Source organism: Lepidothrix coronata, unplaced genomic scaffold, assembly GCF_001604755.1.
Source record: "Lepidothrix coronata isolate B3197 unplaced genomic scaffold, Lepidothrix_coronata-1.0 Scaffold37, whole genome shotgun sequence".
NCBI classification, from domain to species: Eukaryota; Metazoa; Chordata; class Aves; order Passeriformes; family Pipridae; genus Lepidothrix; species Lepidothrix coronata.
The window spans coordinates 1,787,632-1,806,992 of record NW_016690217.1 but is presented as its reverse complement, the minus strand read 5'-3'; the positions used below and the strand labels follow the sequence as shown (position 1 = coordinate 1,806,992).

At 39.3% G+C, this 19,361-nt stretch overlaps 1 protein-coding gene across 1 annotated transcript in view; it reads left to right on the top strand.

Annotated features, from left to right (window-relative positions):
* The first annotated feature begins 1,528 nt into the window (after positions 1-1,528).
* The window catches only part of WDR36 (WD repeat domain 36), a 35,101-nt gene continuing 17,268 nt past the window's right edge, over positions 1,529-19,361 (top strand). Inside the window, exons 1-13 of the mRNA XM_017812730.1 lie at positions 1,529-1,721; positions 3,411-3,438; positions 6,591-6,691; positions 7,184-7,301; positions 8,166-8,298; positions 10,035-10,089; positions 10,855-10,987; positions 11,969-12,144; positions 12,707-12,827; positions 14,945-15,010; positions 15,939-16,022; positions 17,504-17,658; positions 18,453-18,567. Of these exons, the coding sequence (XP_017668219.1) occupies positions 1,575-1,721; positions 3,411-3,438; positions 6,591-6,691; positions 7,184-7,301; positions 8,166-8,298; positions 10,035-10,089; positions 10,855-10,987; positions 11,969-12,144; positions 12,707-12,827; positions 14,945-15,010; positions 15,939-16,022; positions 17,504-17,658; positions 18,453-18,567 (1,432 nt within the window). The 5' untranslated portion in view covers positions 1,529-1,574. The remainder of the gene's footprint in view (positions 1,722-3,410; positions 3,439-6,590; positions 6,692-7,183; positions 7,302-8,165; positions 8,299-10,034; positions 10,090-10,854; positions 10,988-11,968; positions 12,145-12,706; positions 12,828-14,944; positions 15,011-15,938; positions 16,023-17,503; positions 17,659-18,452; positions 18,568-19,361) is intronic.

Genomic DNA, 19,361 nt, shown 5'->3' with positions numbered 1-19,361 from the left:
ATCCACCCTGTTGTTTCCCTCCAGGAGCTACAACTCGATTTTCACACCTGCGAGGATGCGCCCTCCCAGCCGACGGGCATGCAGCAGTCCGAGGTTCGCCCAGGTGCAAGCACTCCCCGGCGGCTAGGTGGCTTTCCCTTTCCATAAAACAAACAAACAAACAAACAAACAAAACCCCTAAACTACAAACAAACAAAAAAACAAAGAAAAGGGTGGGAAGGAAAGGGTAAGAAAGGGGGAAAGGGTGGAAAGAGAGGAGGGAAAGGGAGAAAGAGGAAAAAGGGGGAAGAGGGGGGAAAAGGCCGGGAGAGAGGAAGGTAGAAAAAGAAGGAAAAGCAGGGAGAAGGGGGCACGGGTGAGGAGCGAGGGGGGAGAAAGGGTGGATAGGTAACCTCTTTTTAAGGATGCATGCGGAAGCGCTTGAGGGAAAGGGGGTTGAGGGCCGGGGTCGTGACCAGCCGTCTTTCTGCAGGATTCCCGGCGGGCGGAGCGAGCGGGTCGGCTGCTGGAGTGCCTCTTGGAGCGGGCTCGGGGATGCGGGAAGCGGCCGGAGCTGTGGCGAGACATCCTGTCCATCCTACGGCGCCGCTGCCCCGGCTACTGCCTGGCGGGGGAGGGTGCAGGGACAGCGCGGCGGGGCCACCCCAGCGCGAGGAGGTCCGGGAGCAGCGCCGGGAACGCCGACGGGGCGGTGCGGTGGCGGGGTGCATGGAGCCCAGCCCCGTGCGACAGGAGCAAGGCCCGGGAGCTGATGGCGGTGTGGAGAAGCTACAACAACTTGGGATAGGTGGCCTTGGGAGAAACTTCACTTTTTTTGTTCGCCGTATTGACTCTTTTATTGTTGCAACGGAGTCATCCTGCGGGGTAGTTTGGGTTTGTTTGGTTTTTTAACATGCATAATTTATTTAAAACCACACACACACACAAAAAAACAAAAAAAAAACAAACAAAAAAAAAAAACAACAAAAACAAAAAAAACCACAAACCAACAAAAAACCCACAACCAAAAACCCCCCCCCAAAAACCAACAAAAACCCTGAACACCTCGGGAAGCGCAGCGGCTGCTGGAGCGGGCACCCCGCAGCCCCGCCGGGACGTACGCACCGTCGGGAGCTCAGCTCACCCCCGCCGGGACGTACGCACTGTCGAGAGCTCAGCTCACCCCCGCGCTCCGCTGCCTCGGTGTCACCTGCAGCCAGACCCTATGCTTTGTGAGGAGAAAGGGGATAACAAAGTGAAGAATAAAAGGGGATTAAAAAACCTGAAAAATAAAAGGGGGTTAAACCCCCCCGAATAATAAAAGGGCATTAAAAACCCCGAAGAATAAAAAGAAAGGACGCGCAGTGGTGGCTGCGGGGAATGTATGTAGCGCAGTGCGCGGGTGACGGTCCTCTGCGTGTCCCAGCGCGGCTGCGGGGTTGCGGGTCCTAGGATGCGGTTGCGGTGCGGGGGCCGCTTTCGGCGGCGCACGGCGGGGCGGGGCGGGCCGGCGGAAAGGGGGGCGGGCGCTTCCTGCGGGAGGATGGGCGGGAGGCGGATGCGGACACAGATCGGATACGGACACGTGCGGTGCCATGTCGCGGCAAGACATGGGGCTGTTCTCCGGGTTCCGAGTGCTCGGCCGCTTCAGCGGGCACGTCCCTCACGTTCTCCGCTACCACGGCCGGCACCGCGAGTTCTACGTGGCCACCGCCGTCGGGCGCAGCGTGCACACCTACAACGTGAGTACATCCCGGCCCCCCGTCGCCGCTTCCCCGGCATCCTGCCTCCTCCAGCCGTGCGGGGCGACCTGCTTCTTCCTCGCCTTCCTCCTCTCCCCGACCTCGCCATAGTGATGCGGGAGCGTGTGCAGGGCTGCGGCGCCCCGGGTACCACGGCCCGGAGGGAGGGATGGAGGCTGCTGACTAAACAGGCCGGGAATGGGCTTGTTCAGCCATGTGAGGCAGCGTTGGCCGCTACAGCTTAGCGCATTCGGTTGCCTAAAAGCGGCACTTAAAAGGAAACTTCTAAGATTCAAATTTGTGAGTTTTAGAAATCAGGCATTGTTTATTACGACGCGCTACATGGTCACAGCGCGACGGGTGCCCTGGGAATCGTTTCGTCAGAATGCACACCGAGGTATTTTTCACTGCAGCTTGTATGTCTGCATTGCATGATTATTTATTTTTCATTCCTTGCATTCCTCTTATATATTCATGGCATTCCCAACACTTATTAGCATATATACATGTCTTTATAAGGTCGTCAGGAGTCTCTAGGTCTCTTCTCTGTGTTTGGAGCCCCCAAAACTCCAAATGGCCACCTTGTGAAATGGTTATGCGGTAACTGAGTGTTGCAACTGGCTGCCTCAGTTCTTCTCCTCATTGTTTCTTTAAATCACTTGGCTTGGCTATCTGTAGTTTCTGTGTTGTAAGTACTATCAATCTTTCCAGAGGAGCACCCAGATGCTGAGGCTTTTCCTTGTTACAGAATAAACCAAAGCTTGCCTGCAGCAGGGATAGTTGTGGGTTAGTGGCTGCACACTTATTTTTTGAAGGGATGGGAGGCAGGCAGTTAGATCCTATTAAAACTCCTGTATGGAAGCAGAAGAGCAAAACTGAGTTCTGCCAGATGAAAGCCTGTGATATAGGCTCATTTCTTGCAGTGCAGAGTCACAGGGTTAGTGCAGAGTTAGAGTCAGAAGGGACCTCTGGACATCATCTAGTCTCACCACCCTGCCAGGGCAGGGTCACCTGGAGCAGGTGACACAGGAACACGTCCAGGTGCGTTTTGAACGTGTCCAGAGAAGGAAACTTCATGACCTTCCTGGGCACAGTCAAAGCATAATCAGTGTATAGAAACAGTAACTAAACAGAAAGGAATTGAATCAAGTGATTATAGTGAAAAGTAGAGTGCAGACAGCATGGATCTTCCTCCACCTTTGTGCTGCCTTTTAGTGTTCACTTCTGCCATTCTCTTCACAGACTTTCAACTGAAAGAGTAATCAGTGGGAAAAGATGCTTGCAACTAAAGCAAATTCTATGTGAGCACATATAAAATTAGAATATAGTGTACTTGCAGTTAAAATAAACTCAAAACAGAGGTGATGTGGAAATTAAGTTGCCCAAGCTCTGCAAGGTGTTTTAACATGTCTTTAGTTTCCTATGCATTAGGGTAGAATACATCAGGAAGCAGAACTTAATTTTACTGAGTGGCTTTCTTTTTGCAAATGTATTTTCCCATTCCTTTTGACCTGCTGTCTGCACGTTTTCTAGTAGGTGCTTTTGTAAACTAAGATGAATAGTTTTTCTGTTTTGTGAGGTATGCAAATTAATCTAATTTGGTATCATTCCTAGAATTTTTAATTTCTGTTTATAGCAAATTCATTACAACCAGTCACTAAAAATGCCTTTTTAACATTTTCATTACAGGTGAAGAAGCTTGGTATTGTTTCTGTGAGTAAGTATGCACAGATTGTTCATTCCTATCATTTGTGGGTTTTTTAACATGTTTGACATCTGCACTTGATTCTCAACTCAGAAGCAAAAAATAAATTGCATGTACTAATATTTACAATCAAATATGTTGACAGGAGTCTCAGAAATATAAGATATCAATTTGGAAATAAGACTGCTGTTGAAATTGTAACTTAGTTCTCTTAGAGACATACTTTGTGAACCTTCTGTTCTTATCATCTTGGTCTTCCAAGAACACCCCTAGGCCTTAATAATTGAGCAGTGAATAAAAGTCAAGTATTAATTTATTGAATTAATTTCAGATCCCTTATTTTGATTGTTGTTTTTGTGGTTATTAGAAGACTTATAGGAGTTATATAAAATAATTACATGAAGAAAATATGCGTGGATGAGAATAGAAGTCGTCAGGAATGTTAAGAATTGGTTGTGCTGCTGGATACAAAGGATATGAATTGATGGCCTGATATTCCCTTGGCTATTGGGAACAAAGCACTCTGGGTGTCAGCAGCAGGGCCCATCTTCTTCAGCACCATCACCAGCAGCCTTGGTGATGAGGCAGCATTAGGATAAGTTTGCAGATGATGCTGTATTAGAAGGAGTAGCTGACACCCAGAATGGTAGAGTTTCACTCCAGGGAGCTGATACAAAAAACTGAGCCTGGGCCAACTAGAACTTTGCCAAGCTCAGCAAGTGCAAGTGCAGAATCCTGCACCTGGGACAGAACAAGCTGAGAAATGACTGTCTGCATGGAATCCTACTGAAAAGGAGTTGGGGTTGTGCTGGTGCCAAATAGTTCCCAGCTACAACACAGTAGCTGGGAATAGGGCAAGCTGTGTATCAGGGTACATTAGGAACGCAGCCAGCTGATAAGGGGAGGCTATTATTCTTCTGTACTTCATGCTGGTGAGGCTGTTCCTGGACTGCAGTACCCAGTCAGTGTGGTTCTCCTCCTTCCACCACTCCCCTTTCTCCTGCAGGAGGGATGCTGAGGAGCTGGAGAGTGTCAGGGCCTACAGCATGCAGTATGAAAAGAGACCTTGAAGTAACTGGGTCTGTTTAGTCTTAAGAAAGGACAGATATGGGGTGACCTAGAGGCAGCCTGTTACCTTACAGGTAATTAGATGGCAGGGCTGAATTTGTGGTGGTGATGGTAGACAAAGTAAAAAGAGGCAGCAAACACAGGTTGCAACTTGAGAGGGTCACAGTGGTGCTCAGGAAAAATGGCCCTAAGAGGTAACTGTAGTATGGTGTAGAGCTTGAGCAGAACTCCTTCCCCAGAAATGTTCAAGACTCAGCTGGGCAGTTAACCCACCCTAGTACTGGTGATAGTCTAGCTTTGGGGGGAGCTGGTGGGATGCTGAACTGATTAATTTCCAAAGGTCCTTTTCAACTGATGTTTAGATAATTCAGAGGGGTGCATGCTGTCTTGAAAACTAGGGGCTTCTGTCTACCATCAGGTTTTTACAGAGACCTCATAAATAAAATATTTTTCATTAAAAGAGCACCTGTAAACGAGAGAATAAATGCCACACAACCAGGACTAGATTTAGAAGACCAGCTGTGCAGAGTTAGGGGCCTCTGGTGGTCTAGTGGTTAGGGTGCAGGACTCTCACCGCTGTGACCCGGGTTCGATTCCCAGCCCCCCGGGCAGATGGAGCTCGTTAGCCCTGTGTGGCAATCCATCTAAGAGAAGGTCACTCTAAACAAACCTACGTTCTGAGACCCTCACTGCCACTGTCCAAGCTTGCTTGGCCCCGGCAGATGAACCTCAGGATTAAAGGGTGGGCTCAGTTCAGCGCACACTGTGTCTCACCTAAAAAATCCACTGCGCAGGCTCGAAGGGTTAATGACCTTTCCCAAATCTTCGCTCACGAAGACTGGCCATTATGTGCAGAGTTAACAGCTGTAAACACATTAATGTAACTTCTGTGTTCAGCTTTCAAAATCATAAAAGCATTGCATATTCTGTTCAGTGAACTACATCTTCTTACAGAAGTAGTCATCTAAGCTTTTTGAGAAATTGAAATGTTTACCTACAGTATTGTGATTGAAAAAAATAATGCTATGCCTCTCTCTGTGTGGTGGTGTTGGTTGGTTGATGTTATGTGGTTGGTGCTCTGAACTTTTTAACTGGAGTCTACCTAAAACTGTCTTAGCCTAAGCAGACTTCATACAGCTCATGTGGAGTACCTATAACCTGTCTGTAAGCCTAAGTCACTTCAGAGGTGCTGTGGGAAGGTGTGTAATATATTCGAACAAATTAAACCTTAAGTGCAACCTTTTTTATTTTCTTAGTCCTTAGTTTTATCCTTTTGAAGCTGTGGTGCAGTACAGCAAAGGTACTGGTTTCTTTGTGTCTGATAATAATTCATAGTAAAAAGCAACATTGTGGGGAAGGCTGGTATGTGATCATGCAAGTTTTTTATCATAGGAGTACTCACACACTTATTTTTAATCTGATGTTTCTTTGTACAGTTGTTAAGTGCTGTAATTTGCATTTTTATGTTTCCCTGGGTTGACAGTATTTTTTTCCTACAGTATATTTTTCAGTTTTCTACCATTTGAGACCACACCAGCAGTTTCTCAGTGTGGTCTGGAACTTTGACTCATTTCCCTTTTGAGCTAGTAAAGTAGCAGATCCCAGTAGTAGGTACTCCTGAACCAGTCATGAGGTGGTGAGTGAGATGTATTCTTAGGGCAGTAAATTCCCAGTTTCTTTACCTGTGATCAGGAAACAGATGCAGGAGTTATTATTAAACTAATAAGCATTGCTAATGCTGAGATGTTGATTTCTCATCTGTGTTTCCAGCCTTCACAAAGATAACACTTACCTTCGCTTACAGTGAAAGTTCAGTAGTTTTACTGTTAAGTGTTTTTCAAAAGAACCACCTTGTGATCTACCAATTTGACGTTACTTATGATGTTGTCACCTTTTTATTGTAACGTTTTATTATAATATTGTAATATTGTAATATTTGCATTCATCTGAAATGTGTACATTTCTCTAAAATTCAATGTAATATTCAACAGGAGAGCTTTCTTGGTGAGTCGCCATGCCAGAGAAATATGCTGTGAGGCTTTCTCTTTCATTATGAGCCTGAGATTTGTTTATCTTTTCTTTTGTTTGATTAACAGGTAATGCTTTGCCACAAGACATTACATGTTTGGCAGCAGATCGCATGCTGATATTTGCTTCATATGACAATATTCTCCACGCTTTTGCCAGGAACAAAGAGGTTTTTATTAGTTTACTTATTGCTTAGTACAAGACAGCTGTGTAGTGTTTGTGGTATCAAGACAGTTAGTTTTCTACAGATGTTTATTTCTGTAGATGTTTAGTACCTTCAATTTTAGGGAAACAAACTGTAGAATAAAGAATAAAAAGCTTAAAACAGGAGGATGTAAATGCAAATTCTGTAATGGCTGACCTGTGTTTTATGTATTAATTATAATAGTTAAATAGTTAGTTAAAGATAAAAAAAAAAGTTGTTAATTCACATAGGTGAACTGAAATTAAATAATGAAAAATATTTAGGTAGAATATTTTTGCCAGCAGTTTTAAATGTCAGATATAGTTATCTATCCTCTACTTCAGGTTGTGTGGCCTTTCCATGTATTTTATTTAAACTTAGTTGCTTTTAGTCTGTTAGCTGTCCTCAGGTATTACGTTAGCATGATATGCTGCCCTAACAGCTTATATTAAAAGCATTTCTGTTTTGAATTTTTAGGTGGTTCATACCTATGAAGGTCACAAGGCAAGGATACACCTTCTACAGCCTTTTGGTGATCACATCATCTCTGTGGATGTTGATAATGTTCTTATTGTTTGGAATATACAGTCAGAAGGTGAGAGACTTTTTTTTTACTACTTTTTAGGATAAGATTGTTAAACATTCATTAGTTTAAAAAGGAGTTTTGTTAAATGCGCATATTCATCCTTAAAAACGAAAATTCCTAAATGGTAGTGCTACTTGTTAGTCTGAAGTCCTAATCCTGTAATAATATTTCATGAATGGATTCTGCATCACATGCAGAGACCCAGTAGGGTTCCATATAGGTGTAAAGAGATAATGGTTATATGGAAATTACATTTTAGTTTTCCATTTTCTGGTAAAGACTGTGATACAGCAGCTTTAACTCTATCTCTGAAATTGTGTAATTCCTTGATATTTACCAGACTGGGTGAGACTAAATTCTAATGAATAATCTTCTGATTGCATCACCATCTTCTCGTGCCATTGTCAAGTGCTTTATGAAATTGTGCTTCAGTGCCCCAAACTTTTTCCTTTAGAAAGCATTGCCATTGGTGTGACCAGTGTTATTCCCTGGATCTTGGGCCTCAAAAGTGTCTGTAAATAGGCTTTAGAATTTGAAGTTGCTAGGACAAACAAAAGGCATGCTAATTAGATGAGGTGTTTTGCTCAGGCAGGAGCAGGAATCCCTCAGAAAGATAAAAATCGCTACTGTTCTGCCAGTATTGCTGTAGTAGGTAGGCTTATAGGGAAAAATGTACCTTGGAGCCAACAGATGTTACAATGTAAAGCTGAGACTGTCCTGTTACACATTAGCTAATCCTTTAATGTAAGAAACACCAGTTGCAGGATTTGTAAAGTAAACATCAGCTCTGCTTTTACATTTGCAAAGGGATGACAAGCCTGCAGATTTGTAGGGGTAGGCACACTAACGCTGTTTCTTACTTTTTTTTTGCAGAAGAGTATCTTCAAGTGGATTTTGATAAAGCCACTTTTGTAGTTTCTGCTCTTTTGCATCCCAGCACCTATTTGAATAAAATTCTCCTTGGGAGTGAACAAGGAAGCTTGCAGCTGTGGAATATAAGATCCAAGTAAGATGCTTAATAACTTGGCTACACTTCATGCCCCGAGTAGCTTGATATGCTACAAATAATACTTTTAAGTATTATAGGTTTTGAACATGGAATCTTTTACCAAGTATTGGCAAAAGTTTTCAATTGGTCTTTCTCCAGAACAGAAAATGCTGCTGCCTCCTGAATGCTGACACCTTTCAGGTTGCATGTTGTTTACTCTCCTTGCAAAATGTCAGAGGTTGTTCAGGACTTTTTTTTTCACATTTCTTGAAATCACATAGCTTTCCCATGAAAGCAATTAAAATAATAGTAAAAGCATGTTCAGGCCTTCTGCCTCCCTTCTAGCTTAATTTTTTGGTTGTTGTGGATACAAGGAAGTGTTGACAGGTATTGTGGACGTAATTACTAGCATTTGAGCCTTACACTCAAATAAGAGATGTGTAGATATGCCATTGTCTCTGAGCGTGTCTGAGTAGATCATCATTCATAATGTCAATATTTCTTGTCTACCAAGATCACCTGCTTTTCTAACTCGTGAAAGTTACAAGTACAGTGAGTTTCCCTGCATGTTGATGTACACACTGCGAATAGATGTTGTCAGCTTGCTTAATTCAGTGTTTTATTTTCATAACCACTGCATACTTTAAACTGTATCACTGTGATTTCTTTTTGTTTCATATTCTAATGTTTTAGAGATGCCTTATATGCTATATAAATCAGGAAATAGGAATAACCTAAAAATACAGAAAAGTAAATGTCTCTACTCATAGTATTTTTACATCTATTCAATGCCTGTCACAGCATCTTGAGATGCAGTACATCCTAGATGACAAAAAGTCTACCTTAGATGGCTTAATTTCTCTGTTAATTGTGTAAAAACTTATGGCATGTTACTGCTCTTTTAGCAGTATTGCTGGGTTAAGCACAATACATTTTTGCCTGTTTGTTCCCTCCTTAGATTGTTATGTAGATAGGAATGGAAAAGCTAGACCAAAAAAAAAATTAAAGAATTGAGGGGAAAGTTTGATTGTATCTGGCAAGAAAGGAAAATGAGAGGTGGTAACATGACTGGTAGCAGTCTTTTAAGAATGTCAACCTATGCCTGTGGTGATAGAACAGATTTTAATCGTGTCCTTAAATAACATCTTCACAATTTCACCCTTAATAAGTGCTGCATGACTGCCTTGTCTTTGAGCAGTCCTGCTTCATATTTTGGCTGTTACCATGTCTGAAAGGAACAAGATGGTGTGTGCTTGTAATACATACTAGTGTCTTAATTTAGGGAAGTTACTCTGCACATGAAAGATTTGATTCTATTAGAAGTTGAATCAAGACTGGCTTTTTATGTTGATGTTGAGAATTCTGCAGAGGTGTGATCGTGACAGAAATGCATGGGGAACAACTGGCATAGAAGGGTCTTCCTCCCTGTTCATGGCATATAATTATGTCACTGTTGTGGGATTAATGCATGACACTAAATTTTTCAATAAAAATGAACCATAAGTTTTATTCTTAACCCTACTTATTAGTATCACAGGTTTTTTTTTTTTCTTTTATCTGATTTATAAAAATAGAAGGCTGATTACTTTTCTATGTAAGTGCATATAAAGCAACCATTTTGTCATGGAAGATCCCCAAGGGTTAATTGATTTATGGATTATGTGTGTTTGTTTTCCAGGATGGGGCTTCGCGGTCACAACTCTTGCACAAGTTAGTACTTTTGTTGCCTTTTATTTTTGTGCATAACTAGTCAGCTGGCAAAATATNTCATTTCCAGGATGGGGCTTCGCGGTCACAACTCTTGCACAAGTTAGTACTTTTGTTGCCTTTTATTTTTGTGCATAACTAGTCAGCTGGCAAAATATAATTGTTAAAAATTACAGCAGTAAATATGGCTTGTATTCTCTCAAGGTACTGTAATAACCTTCTCTTTAGTGACGGTTTGTTACCTGCTCTTCCTCTAGTCCTAGTTATGTTGCATTTAGGATCTTAATTGTTTTGTGTTTATCACATCTATAGTCTTTACTAAATTATATAAATTCATAGAAACAGTTTACATTACACCAGTAGTTTTTTGCTAAATTTATTTTGCTTTGGAGGTTGATAAAAAGTAGATTTTGCTGATTCAAGAAGAGATTTTGTAATTGTATTTGCTGTATTTTTTTTTAGATATAAAAATTAATTTAAACTTATTGGTAGCATTGATGACAGCTTTGAAAAAGGCCAGCAGTTGTCCAGGATAAAACTTGTACACATGGAGGTGTGTGGCAGGGTATATAATGAATAATAACCAGAACTACTGGGCACTAAAGTGATGTGTTTTTCAAAGGATTCAAAGCTTCCGAAAACCAATAGAGACTAAGCACAAAATCTTGCATCTCTTTTGGTTTTTTTTGTCAGATCTTCAGTTTTGCGTTACAGTGATATAGATAGAAAATCTCATGCAAGATGCCTTATTTTTTTCTTTACTCTTTGTCCCAGACTTAGATACATTGTCTTGAATGTATTGGCATTACCAGTGTAGCTGCAGGCTTTTTCTTTTTCATTTTAGTTGCTGTTCAATTTTTCTTGCAGGCACCAGCAGTGGATGTTGTTGCAGTCGGTCTTGTATCTGGTCATATCATTGTACATAATATTAAGTTTGATGAAACTCTGATGAAATTTCAACAAGACTGGGGTCCCATCACAGCAGTATCTTTTCGTACAGGTAAGTCTTAGCATTTTTTTAGTGAAAATATGTATAAAATCACTAAAACTAAGTGGGACACAGGAAAATATTTTTTGATAAAACATTTCAGAATCAAAATTTGTGCTGAGAGTTCTAGTTTTCAAAGGCTGAAGGTAATATAGAGAAGTTACCAATAAGTAAGGGAGATCACGCATTTTCATCGTGATTTATAGTGCTATTTTATAGCATTTTCTTGTATTCTGACTCAGTCCACAGGAAGTGTGACATACAGCATTTTTGGAAAGAAAAGTTTGTTTACAATGTGCCAAGAGCTAGCACAGTACAGTTATCAGAGTTAGTGCAGAGTAACCAGTACACCTTAGTTTACTGTCCAAACCTACTTCTCAGCAATGTCTTACCCCCCAAATAAAGTTAGAGTGTTAATGGTTGTGTGACTACTGAATGGATGTAACTGGGGAACACTGTTTATTTTCACAGCTTTTTCTTGTCTAACAAGTATATGCTGATTACTAAAGGTAGTTATTTTGATGTTGATCCTTCCAACGAGCTGTTGATACTGAATCTAGTCTCTCATTCAAAAAGAGAAACTCGCAAATCTTATCAGGATATAGATTGATGTAGACCCTGTTGAGGATGAGTGGTACTGGAGAAAACTGTGAAAAGACTTTTGAGAAGTAGAATGTGCTTTCTATCTCTTGTGCTTTCAAGCAAAACTTCTAGCACTTACTGCTGGATTTAGATATTTTGTTGTTATCTGATATGAAAAAAATCCTGGTTTTATTATCAGTGAGCTTTGTTTCTTTTCTGATTGAAATACTGGAGTGTTATGGTTAAAACATATTTATAGCATCAACTTGAGATTTTTTTTCTTGTGATTTTAGCTTTTTCTTCATCAGTTCTGCATCAGTTTAAAGATGCAAATTGACTTCTTTATTGAGAAGTCAATAAAGATGTGCTGAATGTCAACAAGCAAACCTTTTTTTACTTTTTTTTGAGCAGATGGACACCCAGTAATGGCAGCTGGCAGCCCGGTTGGACACATTGCTTTGTGGGATCTAGAAGACAAGAAGCTGATGTGTCAGATGCAAGATGCCCATTCCACAGCAATAGCTGGCATGTCGTTTGTCCCTGGAGAGCCACTTCTTATTACTAATGGTGCTGATAATGCTCTACGGGTGAGTTACAAGAGCTGCTGCTGTCTGCTGTTACCTTTTTCTTCTCTGGGAGACTCTGCAAAGTGTAAATGTTTAGTTTGGATTTGAAGTAGCAGTTCTCAAATGAAACAAATACAGCAAAACTCAAGTCGCTGGTTCCTCAGCTGGACTGTAGTTTAAAGATTTGCTACCATGGTGCCATTACTTCATTTACTGCTTTGTGGTAGCATTAAAGAACAAAGTTTAAGATCCACTTTTCCAGAACCATACTTTATATCCTGGTACACTATCTTAAATCTTGATCCATTTTTATAACGTTTTGGATCACAAGCAATTGCTCTTGATAAAACTCCCTTGTGCTGCATGTCTTCTGGTGCCGTCAGCCTTTGGTGGAGGGGTGGAATGAACAGCAGGAAACAGTTTATGTGACAGAAACTTCAAGAGTTTTAGGGTGAAGGATGAAAGCCAGCATGTGAAGTTCGCTGCACCAGCTCCCAGCTAAACCTGTTCCACTGACTAGAGGTGCACTTACTGACAGGGCAATGTTTATGAGTCTTGTTTCTCTGCTTATTTTGGGATGCAGGTGTGGATTTTTGATGGACCTGGTGGTACAGGTCGTGTATTGAGAAGCCGAATGGGACACAGTGCACCACCAACAAAAATCAGATACCATGGGCAAAATGGAGAGCAAATTCTTAGTGCAGGTATGAGTTCTCATTTTTGTTTATCAGCCTGATTTCTTGCTGTGATAAGGAAAATGCACACAGCTAAGTGTCTTTGTTTTATTAATAAACTAGATTATATTTCATGTGTTGTGTATATGTATTTATGAAACATAGTAAGTAGTTAATGTAGACAGTGTCATTATTACTGTAGCAAACTGTTTCACTTAAGCTGAAAAGTTCGAAGCAGAATAACAGCGGAGCTGCTTTTATTATGTGTATTTATGTATTTGATAAATAAAAATCGATCCATTATCTCCTGAGAAGCTATCAGCTGGTCAAAATGAAAACCTGTAACAGCTAGGGAAATCTGGTTGTGACAGGAAAAAAATAAACAGCATAATGCATTTAGTAACTGAGAGGAGCCACACTGCTTTTCCCACTAGTTTGAGCAAGCTTTGTTGCTTGTACTGTCTTTGTAATTTATTAGGGCTCAGTTGTGTCTTTATTATATATTTTCAAGGCTACTTCTTACCGAGGTATTAATCTAGAAGTGTAAAAATGCATAAGTGACTGCCATTCCTTAGAAACTAGCATATTTAAAAATCTCTTGAAGGACCCCTTAGGAAATGATGTGCTAGATCAGACTGTTTTGTACTCCAGTGCACTTAAGTAATGGAATGGTAGAGACTCTTCACCTAGTCTTTACTTACTGTTAAGCAGTGAATTGTTTACATGGGCAACATTTGACAGTGTTACACTATGTTTTGATGAAGTGTTACATCCAGTATGGCACAGCAATAGATGGTGCTAAAACTACATACTGAAATCTCTTGCTGGCCATCCAACTGTTAACTTGGATTTAAGTAACAAGTTCCTTGACAGTAATTCAGCTCACACAAGATAAACCACAGTATCAATTAAATCTTGCTTAACCAATCTTCACATTTGCTTTTGCAGTTTACTGCAAAACATATGGAGAGGACACAGAGGTAACCACTAAAATGAAAAGGATCTCAAGCTCTGAGATCTGATGTATCTGCAGTGTAAAGAGATTGTCTCTCTACATTCCTTTCTGAAGCAGTGGTAAAACTTTGTGCAGCAGAAATGAGGTAGCAATGCTGTGAGGTGTCTTTCAGGTCCTAGTGGTTTCCTTAGAACAGGCATCTCTATAAATTAACTTTGTAAAATTTCACTGTTGTCACAGATTTACCTCATACTTAACCTTTCTCCCAGTTCCAAATACACAGATCCTGACTTAGGTCTCCATCACAGCGGCAAGGAAAGGTTGCTAGAATAGTATAATTTTTCAATTGTCTTTCAGATTCTTTAAGTTCACTTTGACTAAATTTCTGTTTCTTTACTTATTTGGAGTAGTAAAAGTGTTTTGTGATTCTTGTGATTTTTAAGAATTATCTCAGTGCCTTTAATTTTGCGTGTGTTGTGCAGTTTTGTTTTCTGTTGGGTTTTGGTTCTGCCTTGTCCATGTCTCCCCCACCAAGTGGACCTGTTTGCTAGTTTCAAATTTGAGCTTTCTATCTCTATATTAAATTCCTATCAGTTTTGTGAACATTGGTCACTGGGTGGAGTAGGAGAGTCCCATTAGTGTCCTGGTTATAGGAAAGATGGACAACCCAGCTTTTACCATTTTCATTTGGGTTAGCTTACTGAGTAACCTGGGTGTAGTTCTTAAGCAGTCACCGCATGTATTGGTTAGAAAAATAAAGGAAGGAATGTTGTAGTTATTGAAGGGAGTATATGACGTCATGAGAAAGCTTTGGAAGTATTATGGAGGTATTTGAAGGATGCAACACTTTATTTAATGTTCTAATTGTTGAAAGCTGGGTACAGCAAGATATTAGGGTAGAGAAAGGAGCAGGGACAGAGGAATTAACATGGAAAAGATGTCCATAAAGAGGTGTCATTCTGGTCATGTGTGGGGCAAAACTGTAGGAATGGAATGTAGGCCATAGAAAACTAGGCTTCATTAGTTATGCTGCTTATAGTGTATCTGTATTTTTTCTTGGACCAGAATTTTTAGTAAATACTTTATGATGCTGTTTGAAGTTGCTTATTACTTATCCTTTTATTTTCATTTCTCAGATAGATTATGCATAAGTTGATTTTTGCCCTTCTCTACTCTGCTAATTTTTTGTCAGGTCAAGATGGAACATTGCAGTCCTTTTCAACAGTGCATGACAGGTTCAATAAAAGTTTAGGACGTGGTGAGTATTTCAGTCAAAGTACAAGTATTGGTGAAAAAAAGCTCTGAAAAGTGTTTATGTAAATGTTAAGCAGAGTTTATTTTCCCTTTAACTGTTGTATAAAAATTAGTCACCTCAGTTGTTCTGTAAACTCAGTCCTTCCTGCAAAGTGTACTTTCAGATTTGTTTGTACTTAAAAAAAGTAATATCCATAGCCTAGCTCTATATGCTCCTTCACCATGGGAAATGTTGGGCACGACTTTTGTATTTAAAATGTATAAGGCATTAGCTGACATTTAAGTATGTGTAATTACAACTTTTTACCGTATTCCCCTTCTATTCAGTTGACTAAATTGATATTTCATAGCTTGAGTTCCTTTGATCTAATGTAGAGTTTAACTTAAAACATATCTTGCACACAGTGCCATGATATAGTTTGGAGAGCAAGGATCAGAAAGACTAAAATAATTCTTAGTTTTAAGTGTTTATTTATATGGTTGTATATGTATTTAGATCTGTTTGAAAAGACATATGCAGATTAATTGGTTTTGTATATATATCCTTTGGCTATAAATTTGAAATTCCCAACTCTTTGGTTATTGAAGGGGCTGGGTGTTACATATTGCTTTGTATAGTCATGTCTGTATGACCATGTTTTTAGCTGTAATGGGGGAACTTCTGCCTCAAGACTTCAGCACATGATCCTGGAACAAATAGGCTGAGTAGTACACCTGTGTAAAAGGCTGGTGATTTGTTCAGCATCACGTGAATGTTGACAGGAACTCTGATACTATTCTTACCTCTTCAAACCCTAGGGAACAGCACTGCTGTGTTTATATAAGCCAGATTTTTCTGTTAATAGGAACGTTATGTTTTGTTAACAATCCTTTTTAAACCATTATTCTCATTTGTCATCATGAGACTGAGACACTTATCTTCTATTTTTAAGGTTCAATTAACAAAAAGAAATCAAAAAAGAAAGGTCTTAAGCTTGACACGATGGCACTTCCACCAATTACAGCCTTTGCTTCGGGTAAGTGGTCTTTCACATACATTACAGAGTAAATGTTAATACAGTGTCATCATATATTCGTTTTGTCTTTTAACCCTCAAGTAACTACTGTTTTGAAAGCTCATGATATAATAAGATGAGATTATTGAGCATCTGTGGCCTTTCATGAGTTGTTGACAGGTTAAAATTACAATTTATTTTGTAAAGTTTTCCAATATTTCAAAAAAAGCATTTTCTTTTGAATGTCTATCTTGCTCTTTGGCTTGAAAATCTCCTGCCAGAATCTTTTGGTGTATATATTATTCCAGCTGGAGAACCAGCAATTAGAGGGGGGATGAAGATCTTTTTCAGCTGAGGAAATCTTAGGAACAATGTCTGATTTTGATTCCTCAGCTCTTTCATTTCAGTGACTTTTCGATGTCAAAGTTCAAGTAATCTGTTCATTTGTAATTCAGTATGCAGATAAGAGCCTAACTTTTTTGAAGCAGAATTACAATTATCTTTGCTTCATCAAAATGTGCTTCTTTAAATTAATGACCTCCTTTTGAAGTCTGTTTTGTCTTAAGTATAAATATTTTCTCTTCTGAGGATGGTTTATTGTTTCCTATGTTGAAAGATCTGGATTTACAGTTTTGTGTAGCCATTTGACACATATGACATTCATATTTGTAGTGATACAGACATTTATACTTCAGTGATACAGACTGTCTGTACATACTAGTTGCAAATATCTCTGTGTATTTTTAAAATTCATATTTAAATATAATTAATTTTGAATTAATTATTTTTAAATTAATATTATACCTTCTTGCATTTGGAGACATAAACCCCCCATTTATTTAAATACGTTATGGAGTTGTTTCCTTTTTGCTGTCTTGTCTTTGGTAAAATGAACCTGTTTGTATCTCCTTTTAGTCTTTAAAGTTCAAGAAATATCCAGTTTCAAACTTTCAATTTTTTTTAATGTATATATTATGGAAAAAAGGCAAACTTGCTCATTATTTAGACTTTTATGTATAATATTTGACTACAAAGTTTGGATACTGAGCTTTGGAGAAACAAATTTTCCTGGAAATGCAAAAAAAGTGTTTTGCTGTGTGGAGCAGATTTAGCTCTTAATCCCAGCTTTAATTTGTTACATAGAGGCTTCTGCTGCTTCAACAGCTGAAGAAACAGCTAACAGGCTCAGCTGGAAATGTGTACGGATGGAGCAATTTACGCCACTTGCACTGGAATACGCTTTTCAAACTGCATAGGCTAAAACATACAAAGACATAAGACATCCAAAAAAATGCTTATGGTTCTGTTAGCATTTATTTGCACTACCACATGCACAACATTTTGCCAGGTGTTTTTTTCTCTATGGCAGTCTTTCAACAAGAACAATAAATATGAACTGTTCTGTCTAAAGTTATTTCAAAATACTCTTTCCTAAGATATCAGAAAAGCTTGTTTGACTTTAGAATTACTGTTTGTAAAAGGACTATATGTTGCATTTGCAGAAGTGGCACATCAGAGTGACTGGGATGGTATTATTGCCTGCCATCAAGGGTATATAACCTGTACAACCTGGAACTATCAGAAAACTTCTATGGGAGCTCATAAACTGAGGCCTGAAGAATTTAGCAAGTACAAACCTATTGATATATATGCAACAGTAAGTTTATTTCTTATAATGTTTCTTCAGCATTACAGTGTATGTAAAATGCTTTACAACTTGAGTTGGACACAATGACATTGTGTTGAACCCACAATGAAGGCAATACAAATGTTTACTGAGCTTTACCTGCTTTGTAGACAAGTAGTTACTGTGGCACACTTCATGTGCTAGGCATTGAGCAACTCCTATATCTTGTGATAAATTGTTTTTCTGACCTTGTGTGTAGTAGTTAAGTGGTAGATAAAATAAAGTTAATTGTAAGTACCTGGTTTTCTTTTGGCTACTGGATTGCTTTGGACTGTATTTTTCCAAAGACAGCTAGACCGTTGTTTCTTTGTTTCTTGCTATTTAAACTCTGTGTGAACTTGCCTTATTTTAGGGTGCCACAGGCAATATGGACTTTCAAAGAGGCATGCAGTCACCATGCTTACACTTTATCTTAGGGATTGAATTTGTGGATGTCTTGATTTTTTTGGGTTGCAGTGTTGATATTATTACATATGGCTTCTGATGGATGTCACTAAACTTTCATCACCGAGCAGTGGCCTTTTCATTACATGTTGACTATTTGCTTATTTTAAGAGCTCCTCCCTCTACTTTTTTGAGATATAAGTTGTTAGTTCTGTGCAGGTTTCCTTGAAGAAGTCTAATAAAAATATATTAGTATTTTGTATTCCTACATATTTCGTATGCTACGTATCATCTAACAACTTTGCTAATTGATATACACTCAGAGAATTTTTTTTCATAGGTTCTTTGTTTTGTTGGGTTTTTTTTTATTCCCTTGAAAGGCAGTTGATATTACCTCATGTGGTAACTTTGCTGTAATTGGGATGTCAACTGGACAGGTGGATGTGTATAACATGCAGTCTGGCATTCACAGAGGGCGTTATGGCAAAGAAAAAGGTAAGGATTGCTAGACTTTTAAAATACTGGCTCTGAAAAGAACAGCAGTAACCTGTTATTCTGTCATCTAGGATATTTAACATAGGTTCTGAGTTGAATTTGGGAATCTTTTCAGTGTCTCTGATTACCATACACTGTCCTATGTTGCACTGCAGTCAGAAACCTCATTTGAAGGACAGGATCCTTGCTAGTTTTAACAGGTCTGATGTTAGCATATCCTTGGTTTTAATTAACACAAAATTGTCAGTTCCAAAATGGTTAGCACCAAAATGAAATCCTCTGGCCTCTGCTCTTTTTGAGATAAGCACATTTCTTGGCTTCTTGTTACAAGGTTCTGTCTCTGAGATAAATTTTCCCATCTGCTTTGTGCTCCCTGCTTAAAAATTAAAGAATATTTTACGTGAGTGGGAAATTAAAATCCTAAACAAGTCTATTTCTTTGCATATGGTATTATTTTTAATTACCCAGCTGCAAAATTATGACGTAATGTGACAGTGTTCTGTCGTTTCCTTTTAATGGTTGCATGCATATATATTTCATATCATGTATCCTCATGCATGTTTTTTGGTGCTCAAGATCTGAATGTTTTGTTGTAGAAACAAGGAGAGAACCTTTAAACATTACTGGATTTTTAAAAGCATAGGAAACATGAAGTGATCTCCTAATAAAATAATTGGTTGATAACAGGATGAGTTTTCTAATTTTATTTACTGGCCAGTAGCTCTAGGCATAGATAAAGAAATAAAATTGATCCAAACCCAGAGGAGCTATGTCTTGTCTTTACACTGCAGTGT